We start from the raw sequence: 17,500 nt of genomic DNA, 5'->3' as shown, positions 1-17,500 counted from the left end.
TTCTGATGTTGGTCAGATGAAAAGAAACCAAAACAAAAGCTGCCACACTGGTGAGCTGACGTTCTTTTTAATTCACAATCTCCTCGGCAGGCTCTGAACTCATTTTCGTAAGTGTTGTGATGTCACATGGCGACGGCGTAACCCGAATCCCACAGATACGCAACTTGTTATTGGCGGTTTGCCTGTCACACGTAGCACACTCCTTTATCAAGGCATTTGATTGGCTGTTTATGATCCAGGGACGGCGCACGCTTGAGGATTGTTCATGCAACCAAACTTCATGTCTGTTTACATTTTATCAAGCGTTATACCGAACAATTTTACTATCATTACCGATAAAGGTGTACCGTCGATAAATACCCATACCGGTTTATCACCCAGCCCTACCTCAGACCACACACACACACACACACACACACACACACGGGTAAGAATATTATAATAAAACCTTAGATGAACACAACATCACAGTAATGCATGTGTTAATATATAATCTTGATAAGACCATTACATCCTCAACATGGTGTAACTCAGCAGCTTCATGTCCTTTGTGGTCCAGAGTAAGTGATTTTCGTTTCATTTCAGATTCCTGTAGTACGTCATGATGACATTGGTGCAGCTGTAGAAGCTTATTGTGGTTTTGGTGAAGATGTTTGCTGTGTGTGATCATCCAGCATTGTCAGCCGTTTGGTAAAAAGGCTGTGTGTGTGTGTAAAAGCTTTAGCTGATGTCAGTCTCTCCTTGTCCAGCGCTTTACTGAAAACAGATTTCATTTACAGCTCTGTCTACCGAAATAATGACCTCAGTTAGGTTTTTGCCCTTGATTTCTTCCAAAATAAACTGTATAGTCATATGGTTGTTTTTCCCCCTTTCTCTTTTTTGTTCTTAAAGTATTCAGTATTCAGTCTTTTGGAATAACTTTTCAGTGTGTGGGTTTAGTGTAGTAACTACTTAAGTCAAAAAGAAGCAAGATAAAGAGAAATATATGCGGAAAAAATATTTTTAAATGCATTCTAAATATCGTTTTACACGTAAAATCAATACGGCAGTATTCTATATGGCCAAAAGTTTGTGGACACCCGAGTCTCACGTTCATGTATTGGTTGAACATCCCATTCCGGATTTAGCCCCCCTTTGCTGTTATAATAACGTCCACTTTTCTGGGAAGTCTTTCCACTAGATTTTGGAACGTGGCAGTCGGGATTTGTCTTCATTCAGACACAAGAGCATTAGTGAGGTCAGGCTCTGATGTCGACCAATGAGGACGTCAGCGTTTCTGTTCATCCCAAAGGTCTTCAGTGGGGTTGAGGTCAGGACTCACTTGAGACCACTCGAGTTCTTCTACTCCAACCTTGGCAAATGATGTATTCATGGACCTCAGTTAGTGCACAGGGGTATTGTCATGCTGGAACATGTTTAGGCCTCTTGTGGCAACAGTTTGAGGAAGGCCCACATATAGGTGTGATGGTCGGGTTTCCACACAGTTTTGCCCGTATAGTGTGTTTCATCCCAAAAATGCAATTTAGAAATGAGAAAATTAAGAAATAACATTTTCTAGAAAACTAAGAAGTAACACTTCTGACCTTTTTCTCTCCTTTTCATTCTGTGGGACTCTGGCATTCAGTTCTACCGTTCCCATACTGAATGGACAATGCTCACATTCTTCATTGCTGCAAATTATCCTGTTGTTTTGTATTTATTTTTAGTAAGGCACTTCTCCCCATTTCGATCAGTACACTTCTCTCATAGAGTTCCAGCTTTTTCCCACTTTTCCCCTCTTTCTGTTCTTTCTTATTCATTCTTCCTCTTTTTTCCTTTCTTTTTTTTTTTTTTTTTTTTGCAAGGCGCACCATAAATTGTGTAAACTAGCCATGAGGGACTGTTGTTGAGCAGCGAGAGCAGAAGATAGATGCAGCTACACGTCTCAGCTCTGTTCTCTCTGGCCCTCCATCACAGAAATTGAGGGGTGAAAAATGGCAGGATGGAGGTCGGGCCATAACTCAGAGTCTCCCCGCTCCAGATGAGCTCCTGTAGGCCTTCAGTGCCCTCATCCTTTCTGTATATAACTCGCATATCCCTGAGCACTAATTCGCTCCCACTGCACATGAAATCTGGTTTTGTGGGGACCTCTGTGTCCTTATTGAACCGTGTGCATGTGTGTGAGAGAAAGAGAGAATGTAAGTATGATGCAAGTTTGCTGTCACACGTTGTTTATTTCTGTCCGAGTGTCCAGAAAGCAAAGAGATGCTACTGTGTTGTTCTGTCCTCATCCACATGCACATGAAGTGTATATGTATTATATAGACACACTCACTAGCAGTTTTATCAGCTAAATTTAGCATGTAAGTATACAGTTGCTGATTATATTGCTATTTTCTATACACTATGGAAATGGGCCACGACTGACCAGACATTATTGGGCTGGTGGAGCATTCTCAGCACAGCAGTGACACTGACATATTGGTATGAGCGTATGCAGACAGGTGTCTGCGTGTGTCTGTGTGTGTGCGCGTGTGTGTGTCAGAGGATGTGTGAAGCAGTGGATAAACAGTAGACAGGCTGATTAGTTGCGAGCCCAGAGAAGGCCCAAATTAAATTTGAGCCTTCTACCGAGTGCCTGAAGGGGAGTTGAGTTGTCAGGGCTCACTTGTTCCAAAGCATCAGTCGTTCTCCCACTTCTTTCCCATTCAGTTGGGGGAAAAACATTATTTTTTAATCAGATCTGGATTCCCCTCCAATGTCTCGAGTTATTTTTAGCTTTCTCAGCTTCTTTCATTTGCGTTAAGTTGTCCTGTACTTTCTCTTACCTTATGGCACCTAATAACTTCTTGTGAGGAAAGAACCTTTTTTCCCCTCAAGAAACGGCTGTACTTATAACGCAATGCTTTATTATTATTGTGTAATCGTGTTGATTGTGTAACTGTATTTAATGTTTGATAGCGGAACTGAGAGTTTGCTGCTGTTGAAGGTTCAAAGGTTATCAACTTTAAGGACTATACTGAGCTCATAGTTTACTATATTAGAAAAACGTCTCAGGACTAAAGAGAGGAAGGCGTAATCTAGAATGGTACTGAACACCATCTAGGAGATATACAGTGTGTGTATACACATCAGATCAGATATATATATATCAGATTTTTCACACAAGTCTGAAAGTCTGAAGTGAGACAACGATATTATACTTATATTGAGGAAAATGATCCAATGTTACATATCTGTGAGCAGCAAAAGTATGTGAACCTTTGCTTTCAGTATCTGGTGTGACCCCCTTGTGCAGCAGTAACCGCAGGTAAACGTTTGCGGTAACTGTTGATCAGTCCTGCACATCGGCTTGGAGGAATTTCAGCCCGTTCCTCAGTACAGAACAGCTTCAACTCTGGGATGTTGGTGGGTTTCCTCACATGAACTGCTCGCTTCAGGTCTTTCCACTACATTTCTATTGGATTACGGTCAGGACTTTGTCTTGGCCGTTCCAAAACACTAACTTTATTCTTCTTTAACCATTCTTTAGTAGAACGACTTGTGTGTTTAGGGTCGTTGTCTTACTGCATGAGCAACTTTCTCTGGAGTTTCTGTTCATGAACAGATGTCCTGACGTTTTCCTTTAAAATTCACTGATATAATTCAGAATTCATTGTTCCATCAATAATGGTAGATTGTCCTGGCCCAGATGCAGCAAAACAGACCCAAACCATGACACTACCACCACCATGTTTCACAGCTGGGATAAGGTTCTTTGCTGGAATGCAGTGTTTTCCTTTCTCCAAACATAACACTTCTTTTTAAGACCAAAAAAATTCTACCCATCCACAAAACATTTTCCCATTATCCTTCTGGCTTGTCCATGTGATCTTTAGCAAACTGCAGAAGGGCAGCAATGTTCTTTTAGTAGAGCAGCGACTTTCTCCTTGAAACCCTGCCATGCACACCAGTGCTGTTCAGTGTTCTCCTGATGGCGGACTCGTGAACATTAACATTAGCCGATGTGAGAGAGGCCTTTAGTTGATTAGAAGTTCCTTTGTGACATTGCTCACACCTGATTGTCATCCCACTGATTGAAAACACCTGACTCAAATTTCCCTTCAAATGAACTGCTAATCCCAGAGGTTCACATACCACTCACAGATATGTAGTTTTGGATCATTTTCTTTAATAAATAAATGACCAAATGTAATGTTGTTTTTTTTTCTCTTTTGTTTAATTGGGATCGCTTTGTCTACTTTTAGGAAAATAAATTTGCCTCTTTTGTATTGGTATTACTGAAAAAATGTTCTACTTTCATTGTATGAGCATTTTGAATGTGCTGCTCTCATCCACACAGCAGATGTAGTCACTTCAGTGTTGGAAACTATATGTTTATTTAAACTCAGTTGCTTAGGTAACACTGTCTCTCTCTCTCTCTCTCTCTCTCTCTCTCTCTCTCTCTCTCTCTCTCTCGAGCTGTGTTGTTGGACTTGTCAGTCTGTGCATGTGTGTAGTTTGCAAATATATATCTAGCACAATGTAAATACGGTATTATGTCAAATGCTAAACATATGTATATGATTTGCCTTGATGTATGTAAAGGTTTGATAGAAGCCCAGTATGTGTATATAAAGTCACTGTTTTGCATTTTCTGTATAAACTAGTGGGTGATGATCTTTATCATTAACTTTCCATGTTTCAAGCCCACACATCCATATACATATACAGCCTTAGAGTAGTTGATATAACGTGTTTGGATGGAATGCGGACTATGGGCTGTAATGTGCAGGTAGCGAGGAGTTAATACCGAAATTGCTTACGGGACATACTCCTGACGCTACTCAGACAGCTGTTTGGGAGACTCGCAGTCTGAGTCGTGTCTCAGTTGCACGTGATTCTGACTTTGTCCATTTGTCTTACTCAAGGATCAGTATTAAGTCCGGTGTTGCAGTCTGGCAATGTAATGTAACCACAATATGTCATAAAATTAAAAAAAAAATTAAAGAGAGTCTTTTTTCATTACACTTTTGCATTAGACAGCATCTTAATCAGAGACATTGCTTATCTCAAGGTCTGAATTTTTATGGATTAAATTATTAATTAAATGAAAGTTATGAGCAAGCATAGCAGATGAGTGCTTGGTCAGCTTATCCTTCAAATCATCCAAGACAGAAGCGTACATCATGTTAAATAAAACATTTTTTTAAATGAATTCAAAAACTCATAACAGCTCATTTAAAGCGGCATGATATAGCCTTATGTCTCAATTTCATGAACTCCATTTAGTATCTTATGGCCGCATCACGTTCACTGTTTCCTTGATGTGTTTGCAGCTCTGTCAGCGGTGTTGTAAACTAGTTGGAGATGCGTCGCTTGTCGAGCTTTTTTCTAAATGTAGTTTGTATGTATGCCGGACCGTGTCTTCGTATAATGGCTGAGGAAGGCTGTTGTGGTGATCTAAATTTCATACTGGCATAATATTGAGCTGGACAGCCTGATATTTAGCTGTTGTTGACATTGCAGCGATGTGTGATTTACAGTGCTGTGCTTTCTTTCTGCGTGTGCGTGTGTGGCGATTGTGATGTGGAAAGGTTGCGGGTGACTTTGGCGTGTACGTAGGTGATACTGTGTTTGAGTGCGAGTAGCCCTGAACTGACAGGCAGGCCCTTATCAGCACCGTCACACTTCCATGGCTTTGTAACACAACACAATATTTGAGCACAGACAGAGAGAAAACATCACACATTCTTTGGCTGAGTGTTAGATCAACAAGCCGTTTGCTGTGTCTGGTTTTTTTTGTTTTGTTTTTTTGTGTATTTGTTTAACTTTGAATCCTTGGCAAAATGTCATCAGCACATACATTTACACACAGTCACAAATTGAGTCGTATTTTGTAATCCTGTTCCGAGTGAGAATATTGTAGTGAGAATGCTGATTATCTGTGATTAAACTTTCGGGTTTTGCTCGGTGTGCGAGTGTTGTGCTGTGGGTTGATGCGAATTCAATATTACTGTGCTGCATTCGCTTCTCAGAAACTTTTCCTGTTCCTCATTGAAGCCGTCAGCAGCAAAGCGTGTCCTTCTTGACCTTCATCTAGCGTATGAAATCTATTATGCTAAAGCCTTTGCTCTGTATGTTTATGCATTTGTGCGGGCATCAAAAACTTATTAGCATGTGTATTTCTAAGCTTTTAGACAGCAGGGGTGAGGACACATTAAACAATAAGGTCAGGCTTTGTTTAATATGTAGTTGTTAAGACTAAATCAATATGGAAATCAACATTGAGTGTGTGTGTGTGTGTGTTTGGTGCAGCAGTATGGACCGTATCCAGCAGCTGCGCAGAGAGTATCAGCAGGCACGGAGAGACGGAGCTGCTCCAGCCTACGAAGAGTTAGAGGCTCGACGCCAAGTCTCCGAGTACGACCCACACCGGGTGAGTCGACTTTACTTAACCTCTAAACGCTGAACTCCCACATGGCCTTCAACAACACCGGCTTTATCACGCCACCCATCTCTCTGAATCTTCACACAGCTCTGGCCAACACAGTAACTCTCATCACACACGCACACACGCACTCTGGCTAACACAGCACAAAACAGGGTTTGTCCAAATATCATTTTGCTTGGTCATTTCCTGCTTGAGTGTGCTCTTTTGTTTCTTTAGTTTTCCATTTCCATATTCAGAGAATCAGAGAGCGAATCCTTCCGTACTGCATTGTGTCACTGATGTTTCCCGCTCCGAGTCCACACAGTAATCATACATTCGTTTTATTCCACAAATCAGCACTTAAGCGTTTGCACTTACAGTAATCACTTGTGCAAACTTCAGCTGAACTCGGCAGCTCTTGTTTTATTTCGCCCTTCATCGGGTCAGGATTAGGGCACACCAGCGTTGTTTGTATTCACAGAGAACACATTGTGACTCTCTTTGTGCAAGATCAATAGTTATACCTCTTTTCAATTTCAAATGAGCCAATCTGCTTGTTTAGAGTGGAGAACAGAAAGAATTGTGGACGCTGGGATTAGAGGTGCAGATTGAATTAAACTACCTCCGAACCCCAATCACCCAGTCTAATGAGTCCACTCATTAAGGCTTGTTTTTGCATTCCTTCTTTTGCCTGTCTAAAAGTATTTTGCGCTAATTTATTCGGTGACTCAAGGAAACTGACATTCTCCATGAATCAAAACAAAGTGAAGTTCTTGCCGGCTGTTTGTGTAGCTGCAGAACATCGAAACAGCCACAGGTTTCAGCACCGTGGCATGGATCCAAGCATGTACATGCATTCCTAATGTCTGTTGTGTTTTAGCTGATGTTTGGGTCAAAACAGTTATAAAGCCACTGAACAGTACAGCGGCTTGGTGATGTTCTTGCGGAAAAAAACACCAGGCTTTTGCCTGAGGCATGGTAGCAGAATTAAATCAACAGAATAGTCCTACCGAGCTTTTGCACATGTTCCCGGTGCTTTCTGCGTCGTAACTGCTCCACTGTATTCATTGTCTGGTTTACGGTAATAGCTTCTAGTCTCAAAAATATGTAATAAATAAATAAATAATATATATATTTTTTAAAACATGATTTTGGTAACATTCTAGGTTGGATCTAAACAAAGCATCAAAGTATTTCACATCTTCAGATGAAGGTTTACCGGGCCTTTCCCATGTTTATTCATATGTTTAACCACTTCTTCTTTTATTGCTTAATTGCTTATTTAAAGTCCTCTAGTGATGTCATAGCCGGTTTCTTGCCTGTGTGGAAAGTCCAAGTGTTTTCTTTCCAGAGAATTGACTGGTGCTAACTGTACTAACAAAGTGGCAGAGTAAAGATAAGTGCATTCTGTCAGCACTGCTGAACAATTACACTCATCCTGATCCTCTGGCCTGGACAGTGTAACCGCCCATGATTTTCACATACATGGACAGTACAGTAAGAACTTACTGTGAACAGAGGTTCTGAACAGCATTTGAATAACATTTGGTCCGTAAAACTTGACTTAAGTTGTTTTGGACAACTGATAGAAACTGGGGTTAGGTGTCATAAAGACCATTTCTTCAATTTGTTTGTCAAGATTTAACAGCTTTAATTACAATTTAATTACAATTTTTTCTTTAAATTGTAAATGATGATGCGTCATCAAATTTTTCCACCTTGCGTGTGTGTGTGTGTGTGTGTGTGTATATATATATATATATATATATATATATATATATATATATATATATATATATATATATATTGAGCCCATGTCATGAATATATTCATGACATGGACCCCTGAGAAAATCATTCACCCTAATGTCCAGGGATCATAGCCATCCATGGCCCAGATTCAAGAGAGCAAAATTGCCCTGCTCTTTGGGTGGGAGGGATGACATTACTCTCTCTCTCTTTCCCCTGTCAGTCAGATCAGCACTAGCGAATCATGGGTGTCTGTGAGCTCATTCATTCAGAATAAGCCAAATAGTGCTTTCCACACAATGTGTTGCACTGGCCTGAGGACTAGAGACTGGATTTTTACCAAGTTTCCATCACCCCAATGTGATCATCTGCTGTTGTAGTCTACCAGCCACAAGGTTTGACGCACTGTGCATTCTGACGCTCACCGTGGTTGTAAAGAGTGGATATTTGAGGTACCATAGACTTTGTGTTAGCGTGAACTAGTCTAAGCGTTTTCCTCTGACCTTTCTCATCAACAAGGCATTTCTTATTAAATTAGCTGCATATATACAGGTGCATCTCAAAAAAATTTAATATCGTGGAAAAGTTCCTTTTTTTCCGTAATTTAATTCAAAAAGTGGAACTTTCAGATATTCTAGATTCATTACAAATAAATACTGAAATATTTTAAGCCTTTTACAGACATGTACATTTATCACACCTTCAGATCCATAAAATTAGAATCAGGTGTTCAAGATTGGGTGCCAGTGATTAGAACCTGCTTAGGGAGTTCAGGTGGAACATGTCTTATTTATACCCCTCTCATATCTGGTGTCTGGTGTTACCTTTGCTATTGAGGTGTGTGGTGTCAACATGTCAAGATACGAAGAGTTCTGTACGGCCTTCAGAAAAAAGGTTGTGGATGCCTATGAGTCTGGCAAGGGAATTAAAAGATCTCCACATTATTTGAAATACATCATTCCACTATAAGGAAAATCATCTGCAGATGGTACGGATTTCAAACTGCCAATGTGTCCAGTACTGTCCCAGCAAATTCAGCCCAAGAGCAGACTGTCTGATGCAAAAAGAAGTCTCCAAGAACCCCAAAATTTAATCACAGGATCTGCTACTAAGTCTTTCAGCTGTTGGTGTCAAAGTGCATGCTTCTGCAATCAGAAAGAAATTGCACAAATTTGACCCGCATGGTAGACGTGCCAGGAAAAAGCCTTTGCAAGACTACAGTTTGCCAATGAGCATATAGACAAAGTCCAGGCCGTTTGGAATAATGTGCTCTGGACAGATGAATCAAAGATAGAGTTGTTTGGCCACAGTAACAGCAGACAGCTTTTCAGGAGAAGCACCTCATACCAACTGTGAAGCACGGTGGTGGAAATGTTATGGTTTGGGGTTGCTTCACTGCCTCAGGGACTGGACAGCTTGCATTCATTGATTCAACTATGAATTCTGCATCATATCAAATAGTGTATGAAGATAATTTGAGGCCATCTGTCCGAAAGTTGATGTTGAACCCAAAGTGGACCTTTCAACAGGATAATGATCCTAAGCACACTAGCAAATCCCCCAAGGAATGGCAAATGGGCAGTACATGCAAGAAAACCCTCAAACATCTTGCAACTGAAAGACTATTGCATGGAAGAGTGGTCAGAAATTCCAACAAGCCTGGTGGACAATTATGCAAAACGTCTACAAGAAGTTATTTCTGCTAAAGCATTTCTGCAATACAAGCTTCTGAGGCCAAGGGTGTACTTACATTTTCCACAGAAGAATATAACATCTATTGATATTTCTGTTGAATAAATGATTGAAAAAGGTCATTTTCCTTGTGGTTTTGTTCGAGTATAACAACATTATTAATAGGCACTGTTTCAAAGACGATCGAATGTTCGCCTGTGCAGAAATGTCAAAAAAGCCAACACTTTCCATGGGGTGTACTTATTTTGATTCAGTGTTAAAATCATATCCATGTTTCCACTAACAGTTTTTTCTTTCTTTCAGTTTTTCCAGTTTAACCCTGTCTTAACCTTGTAAGATATAGTATGTCACATCATCATTATGTTACTCTTACATACCAGAATTACAATGAGCTACAAATTCAATTCAGTTCAAGTTACATAAATCAAAGTATCATAACACAACCTTGTTAACAAAAATCTGTAATGACTCAACTTGACAGCAGTATTGAAGAAAGCAGATTGGAAAAAGCCTGTGATGTAGGTTAATATGAGTCATGAAGTGTTTATGTAGGCGTCATTTAGCCTTATGAACACTACCCTTGAGTAGAGTGTTACCCATTTGTTGTGTGGCACTTCTGGTAATTACTACTGGTAGTTCAAACACACAAAGATTGGAATTAGTTTTTGTCTATGTTCCCCAGAAGGTACTTCCACCTCCGTGTCTCATCTGCTCATGGATTCATGGGAATCTCTTTAACTGTTCTCATTATATTTAGCCCACAGCTACCAAGTTGTAAATGAATGATGCGCAGTGTCTTCCCCTTTCCTGCTTGATGACTTTGGGGTGATTTAGTGTTATAGAGAGAAGTAGAAATGTTATGAACACCACATCTCTTCTTGTCGACAGAATCTAGCACTGCCTATTAGATCTAATGAATTCCTGATAAAATGACTTGGAGCTTCTTTTTTTCTTTTCTTTTCAAAGAGGCGTTTGGTGGATCATGCATACAGTGTGGCATTTGAACTACATCCAGAAATAGTGTGGACTTTTGACTGTTTTAAAGGCTATAGGTTATATGGTTAAGGAAAGAATGTTAATGCTGGCTCTCCAACCTGACTCTTGGTGTTAATGAGATGAAGATAGCAGCTATTTACTGTGTACTATATAACTCTGGTCTCGTCATTGCGTTCCTTCCCATCGGATCATTGTGGCTTCGGGGCGCGGGGGAAGATCTTGCAAATCTGTCAGGCTCCGTCTCACAGGATCCGGCTCTGCTTCCTCCACTGAGCTGTGACACAAACCAGACCAGGTTCTCAAAACCGGGTCTAGATGAGAAGGATCATCTCTGGCATGCGTTCAGACATTCACAATGGGGGGAAAACCCATCTCGTTTTCACCCTTGCCAAAACCACTTCAGCCAATGTTGAAGTATTTTTTTCCCTGACATTCTAGAACAAATTATTTGTTTAGTATACTTGAATAGGAGACTTGATTTCTCTTCAAGGCTTATTGTGGTTTGAGGCAGGCTGAAATGCCACTAGCGATGGTGTGCCTTTTATGTGAATGAGTTTCCCTGCTTGAGTTTGCAGTCTTTTGACCCCAGCTCCTCCAGTTCTCCTGGGACTGTCACAGTAGCAGCTACATGAAGTCAAGGTTGATCTGGGTAGAGAAATGGCAGGATATGCAGTAAAGCCTTTGATGTGGGTCCCACTGAATCTAATGGGAACTGTTAACTCCATTTCAAAATTAGCAACAAAGCTGACTGCGAACAAGGCCTACAACAATCATCAGTGGCCTTTGATTTCCTGTCAGCTGGGGTAACTTGTGTGCCACATCCACTGACTCATACCAGCCAATGTTTCCCCTGTGCATGCTGAAACCACAGCTGAAGGTGAGGAAGAAAAGCAGAGAGAGGCCTTCAGATTGAAGGGACACTAATGAGACAGGATAACCGCTTCATCCTGCCGCTTCCTTGCTCCCTGCTTGCTCTGCATTGCTCTAGCATCTCTGTGAGAATAATGACCAGTAGGAGAAGGGGTGTGTTATTTTGTGTTATTGAATCTGCCAGTAATGATATACGGGAACCTGTAGTACCTTATTCGGAGCCGCAGAATGTTAGGTTTTACAAAAATCTGCTAAAACTTGGACATCCAGTCCGATAATTAATTTATCTGTGCGCTTTCTTACTCTTTCTCGAAGATGCTGCAGACATTACCTTCTTTGGTTTTCACATATTCACTTGGTTATGCTTGCAGAAGGGGTGGAGATCTCTCACAGAACAGCTGGGATTAGTTACTTAAACACAAGCTGCAAGAAGCCAACAAAGCCACTGTGCATGCAAATGTAATAAGGTTGTAAAAATAAAAAGTCAATACACAGCAGCCAGTAGAATGTATCACTTCCAGATATATTTACTGGTTAAAGAGTGAAAGCGAGGCTTTGTCTTTCATAAATAGACCCTTTATTCCTGTCGAAGGTCATGAGATGTTTCGATTTATCCTTAGTTCATTTATGGTGACACTTTGGGTACTTTGAAACTCTCCAGTATGTGACGCCCTGTACCTTTGTGGTGTTTGATGTTAAGTGTTCACTTCTTGACCATTTTCCTTGGTGTCTAAAATGCTTTATGTTGGTTCTCTGATACAGATTACAACAGATGCCATTATTCAGCCAGTGCGTTGCAAGATTGCCTCATACACATCATCAAGTGATGTTAGCCAGTTTGTGAAACTGTTCATTTTCTTTTCAGAAAAGCTGAGCAATCCATTTCCCGCAATCACCTTGGACTTGTATAAAATTCAGACGCGCGGACGTGGGAGTGCAGCTGAACTCTGCACTAATTCAGGAGTGATAATCTGCCCTCTCAATTACCATGTGGTGCTGATGAGATTACAGGGCTGGATAATTCATTTCCAGCCTAATTTCCTTCTTAATTGACTTTCATGGTCTTTTTCTGAGCGTGAGCCATTGTGGCAGCTGGGCTACCTGACGCTGTTTTCTGGTTTCTATTGGAGAATTTCTGCTTATTCATAGAGAGGTCTTTGTCCTCTGTGTTGGGCCTGTGTTCTGCCTTCCAGACACCAAATTGAGTTTCACTGACTGTGTTAATTGTCATCTTCATGTGTACTGTCAGAACAGTTTTTTTTCTCAAAGAGAAATATTGCTCCATAGATGTTAACTGTTATTTATGTCATTACCCAGCGTCCCAACTATTTCCCTGCCTTCCTTTTGTGAGTGTGGTGCCGTTGACCAGAACATTTCCGTGTGCCTGAAGCAGGGAGATGGGATATGAATAATAAGTCGATGACCAAAACAGGGAGACGAGAGACCGTTAGATACACAGATTTAAGCTTGTACGAGCCATTACTCTCAGGGTCATGGAGCTGGGTGTTGTGTTTATGACTCACCTCTTGAACTGAAAACTGCAGTCATAAGACCCGACATTCCATTCCCCCTGGAATTCACCAAAATAGGAAGTGTGACGGTTAATCACCAAGAAGTGAAAATAGCTTGTGTAAGTATGCAGTTTGCTAAAGCGTATAGATATTTTCCTTCAAGGTGTATGACATTTTTATTTACAGAAACAAACATTTTTCAGTAAAATGGCTCTGTAGAGGATCCAAGACTCTGAAACTAATAGTCATGTGTTGAGAGATACATTTCATGCAGGTTTGATAGTGAAATCTTACAACTGCAGGCAAACGTCTTTATCTTCATAAACATTCATGGGTCATAATGTGTACAGATAAGATGACGGATAAGACAGACTGTTATTACTCAGCTGCTTCCCTCTGTCTCGTTCTGTTTCTTTTGTCTGAAGTTTTCTGGCCTGTACTGGGTGTCTGGGTAACCCCTATCATGGTGATGTAACCACGTTTGAGCAGAGATCACGACCTTATGGATATGGATTACACTCCTCAGACAGACGTAATGGCAGAGTCCCTGGACAGGAATGTGTCTGGTCAGGGGAGTGCTGGACGTAGAAGTGTATATTGCTGTCTCCAAGTGCTTGACCCACCCCATCCTGTCTCCCACTCCAAACTGTCAGACCAACTGCATAGAGTCGCAGACATGCATGAAGTAATCCCCATCTTTTTATAACCCCTAGCCTCTCATATGACAGAGTGACACGATTTAAGCGCTCCAACTGAGTTTAATTTAAGCGCTCCAACCCATTATTGAGAGAATGGAGGGCATCATAGCATAAGGAGAGCTCATATAGGGAAGTAAGTTGCCTCTACTCTTCATTATTCTGAACCCCATTTCAGCCCCAGTCACTTTCACCTTGTCACAGTGATGCTGATGACAACCCCCAGAGCACTGTAGCTACAGAGGTTCCAATGGTAATGGATTGGCAGAAGGTGAGACTTATACTGGCTTTGTCATGTTGCCTTATTGCCTTTACCTCATCTAGTGTAACAGTCATTGCCAGTTAGGGTCATAGAGCCATATATGGAGGTTTGTGCCTTTTGTTACACACTTGATTTACACTGCTTGAAAGTGATTTTCCCATTCTGTTTGGGAAATATGAAAGGAAAACATCACCCATGATAGCCAGCCAAGACGTCAGTGGATATTTGTGGTTTGGGCTCTTGGCGTTAAAAAAAGAAGAAATTGTGCTGCAATTGTCTGTACTGACAGAAGAATATGCTACATTTAGCCGATTGGATCTCCACAGCAACTACCACTAACCTCAAACAGTGTTTTGGTAAGTCAGTTGTTTCCTGGCTCAGCTGCCTTTCCATCTGTAGCTCAGTCTCTCCTTGGAAAAAGTGCTGACGTCTCTGGCGCTGACATTTGAATACCGCTGGAGAAATTAATTCAAAGGCTTTTGCGCTTGCATGTTGTTTAAAGTACAGCATGAGGAAGATAGCGTGCCAAGCAACATAACCTTCATTTAACTTGGCTGGCGAACAGTGGAAATGCACTTGAATGAAGTTTAGCTTTAGTTACATGAATACACACCCTCAAGTTACAAAAAATACCCAAAATGTAAATGGAACCAAAAATCATACTTTTAAGTTGTTGGGGGAATCTTGTTGAGACAGCAGTATTCTTAACCATCACAGCACAAGTGGAGGTTTCACTAATATTTAGACAATGCCCTCTCCATAGAGTTTGCCAGATGGTCTGTTGACGTAAACCTTTGGTTTTGTTATCTGTGAAGCTGATCTGTTTAAGGTTAATTATCGTGTTAGCATTTGACCAATCGTGTATTCCTAGAAAACAATCTTGTTTTACTGGGTCAGTGGAAACCTTTGTGTTATCCCAGCAAGCGAAACGGTGAAGGTTCGTTTCTGATTTGCCCTTACCGCATTGAGAGCACGCACTAATGTGGAATTGAATGAGACGGTGACCCATGAGACTAAATATTATAGAAATAGGGTTCTTTAGCTTCAACATGGTAGTGGAGCCTTCAGCATTACAGAGCAGTGTTCTTTAGATATTAGGGTTGGGGTTAAGGTTAGAAGACCACTGAGAAGTAGAATCACTTAAATGTTGGTGCATAGCACCACAACACAATCTGTTAAGAAGCACAGAAACTAACTTTTCTTTTTATGTGTACTCTAGCCAGAAAAGGAGGCAGATTTCTTTTTTGCGAAATATAATGCAATAACACGGTAGTGGAACAAAAGCAGTTTATTTGTTCAAGATAAATAAATAAAAAAGTAAATAAAAGTTTATAATATATACATATATATTCTCTTCTCTCTTCCGGAATACTTTTCGGTGTTTACACTGGTTTTCAAAACAGCTTTCTGTGCTATAGTATCACCTATCTTACGCTTTTGTGCACCATCAGTGGCTCCAGACATGTGATCTAAAGCCCAAAACTAATCGGACGACCCGTTTCATTGATCGGAAAAAAAAATATATCTCGCTTTGTCGCACCGTGTTTGATCTCACCCGGTGTGAATAACTCCATATGGGATCTATTGTTTTCATTCAAGAGCATCATCACGGCATACGTTCACGTCGCTTAATCTCGATCAGTGTGAAAGGCCCTTTAGAGTGCGAATACTGGCTTGGACCCACATATTACATCCTCAGAAAGGCTCTTCTAGGGTTAAAAGTGAAAAATAATTGTAAGTTAATCGCAGAGATCTTGTAGACTGAAACCCCGACTAAAACATGCTCCTCCAGCTTTAGCCAATTTAACCCACTACCACTATGGTCAAGTTTTTTTTTTTGTGTTGAATCTTTTTCGGTCTCAAAACCCCATGAGAGCAGAGCAGCTTAGCTCACAGCTGCCTGATTAAAGGGTGGGTCTGGGTTTTGATACAGTTCTAGGGTATGGCATAATTACAGGCCTCTTAATTTGAAACGATGGAGTGTGTTTAGATGGTTGTGATATGGCCGTTGTTGGAGTCGATCAAACGAAGTGATTCTGGAGTGGTTGAAGTTAGTGACAGTTGTAGCGCCGACGAGAGAAGTTCTGAAGTGGACATGTATTGCAGTGGTGGGGTTGTGCGTGTGTGTATTTCAGAGTACATGGGGTATAGAGAGGCATTTTCTGTGGTAGAAGGCGAGAGAGAATTTCAAACAGAAGAAAGCGAACATGGCAGAATTAGGTACATGGGTAATACTTCATTCATAAATACTTCATGTATAAATCTTGACAATTCTTCACTATGTGCAGCATTTGAGGCCATGGGTCAAACAGGGAAGGCTGGGGAACGGTTCAGTCAGATGACTGTCTGATCTGAGAGAGAATCCAAAAGTGCGAAAGGCATATGGTTAGTAATAAAGGTGGAATTTTAATTGGATTACGGGCAGGTTGACCTCGCTGTGCCCCACAGACAAAGCTTATCCTTTGGCATGGTTCGTGATTAGCAGTCTTCAGTCTGAAGTCATGTCTGATAGAGCCACTCTGGGTCTGTAGGTGTCTGTCTAGCTTCCTGTCAACACATTCAGCACCTAGACCGCCACGTGTTAGGTAACAAGTCTTAAACAAGTCTTAACTCGCCAGAGGGTACGCAAGTTATGTTTCATGTATATTTAACCAACAACCCTGTCATGACGACTTTTTTACTCAGAATGGCCAGAAATCCATGATGAATAAAACATTCGGTGGTAATGTTTTAACCACACCATTCCTTTAGGACTACCTTGTACTCCTGCGGTGTGTTACAGAGTTATGTTTGAATAAGGGCTTTATTTATTCATAGGTTTAGCTTTAACTTTCGAAGATTGCCCAGGTAATACAGGTCAGCAGTGAAAGGCGGCAGTGTGTCCCATCGACTTTCATCAGAGCCGCAGTTAGATCTGGCTTTGATTAGAACTGGGATTCAGTGAATCCGCTGCAGGGGAGAGAAAATCAGTTAAAGAAACACAGGCTGCATGCTAACCCTCACTAACCTCCCCTTGGCCAGAGGCATGCAGGAATAATCTTCAGCTCGATCTCACTCGGTGCACCTAGGGAGTGTGTGATAACCCTCAGCGTGGCATGTGACGCGCTATACCATGGCTTGGAGTGGTGGCCCATTCATCGGCAGCCACGTGTAATATGATTAAAATGTTTTGTCCGCTGGTCCAGCTGCTGCCACACAGCTTCTGTAGATCATCCCAGAGGGAGTGGAAGTTTCCACAGCAAGCAATTACAACCAGCTCTGTGATATACCATGCCCCCCCCTTCTTGTTTTTCTCCTCCTCTCCTCGTCATGCCTTTCCCCACCCAGGGACATTG

At 41.2% G+C, this 17,500-nt stretch overlaps 1 protein-coding gene across 6 annotated transcripts in view; it reads left to right on the top strand.

Annotated features, from left to right (window-relative positions):
* Window positions 1-17,500, top strand: part of pard3bb (par-3 family cell polarity regulator beta b) — a 320,254-nt gene that overhangs the window by 275,173 nt on the left and 27,581 nt on the right. For 5 of the 6 annotated variants that reach the window (XM_017470650.3, XM_047155924.2, XM_017470649.3 and 2 more), the window contains one exon: window positions 6,277-6,397. In XM_017470650.3, the coding sequence (XP_017326139.1) occupies window positions 6,277-6,397 (121 nt within the window). The remainder of the gene's footprint in view (window positions 1-6,276; window positions 6,398-17,500) is intronic. The other variant, XM_017470648.3, reaches the window with a different exon arrangement.

This window comes from Ictalurus punctatus, chromosome 6 (genome assembly GCF_001660625.3).
Source record: "Ictalurus punctatus breed USDA103 chromosome 6, Coco_2.0, whole genome shotgun sequence".
Classification (NCBI taxonomy): domain Eukaryota; kingdom Metazoa; phylum Chordata; class Actinopteri; order Siluriformes; family Ictaluridae; genus Ictalurus; species Ictalurus punctatus.
Note: the sequence above shows the minus strand (reverse complement) of the source record. Positions and strands in the feature narration are given on the sequence as shown.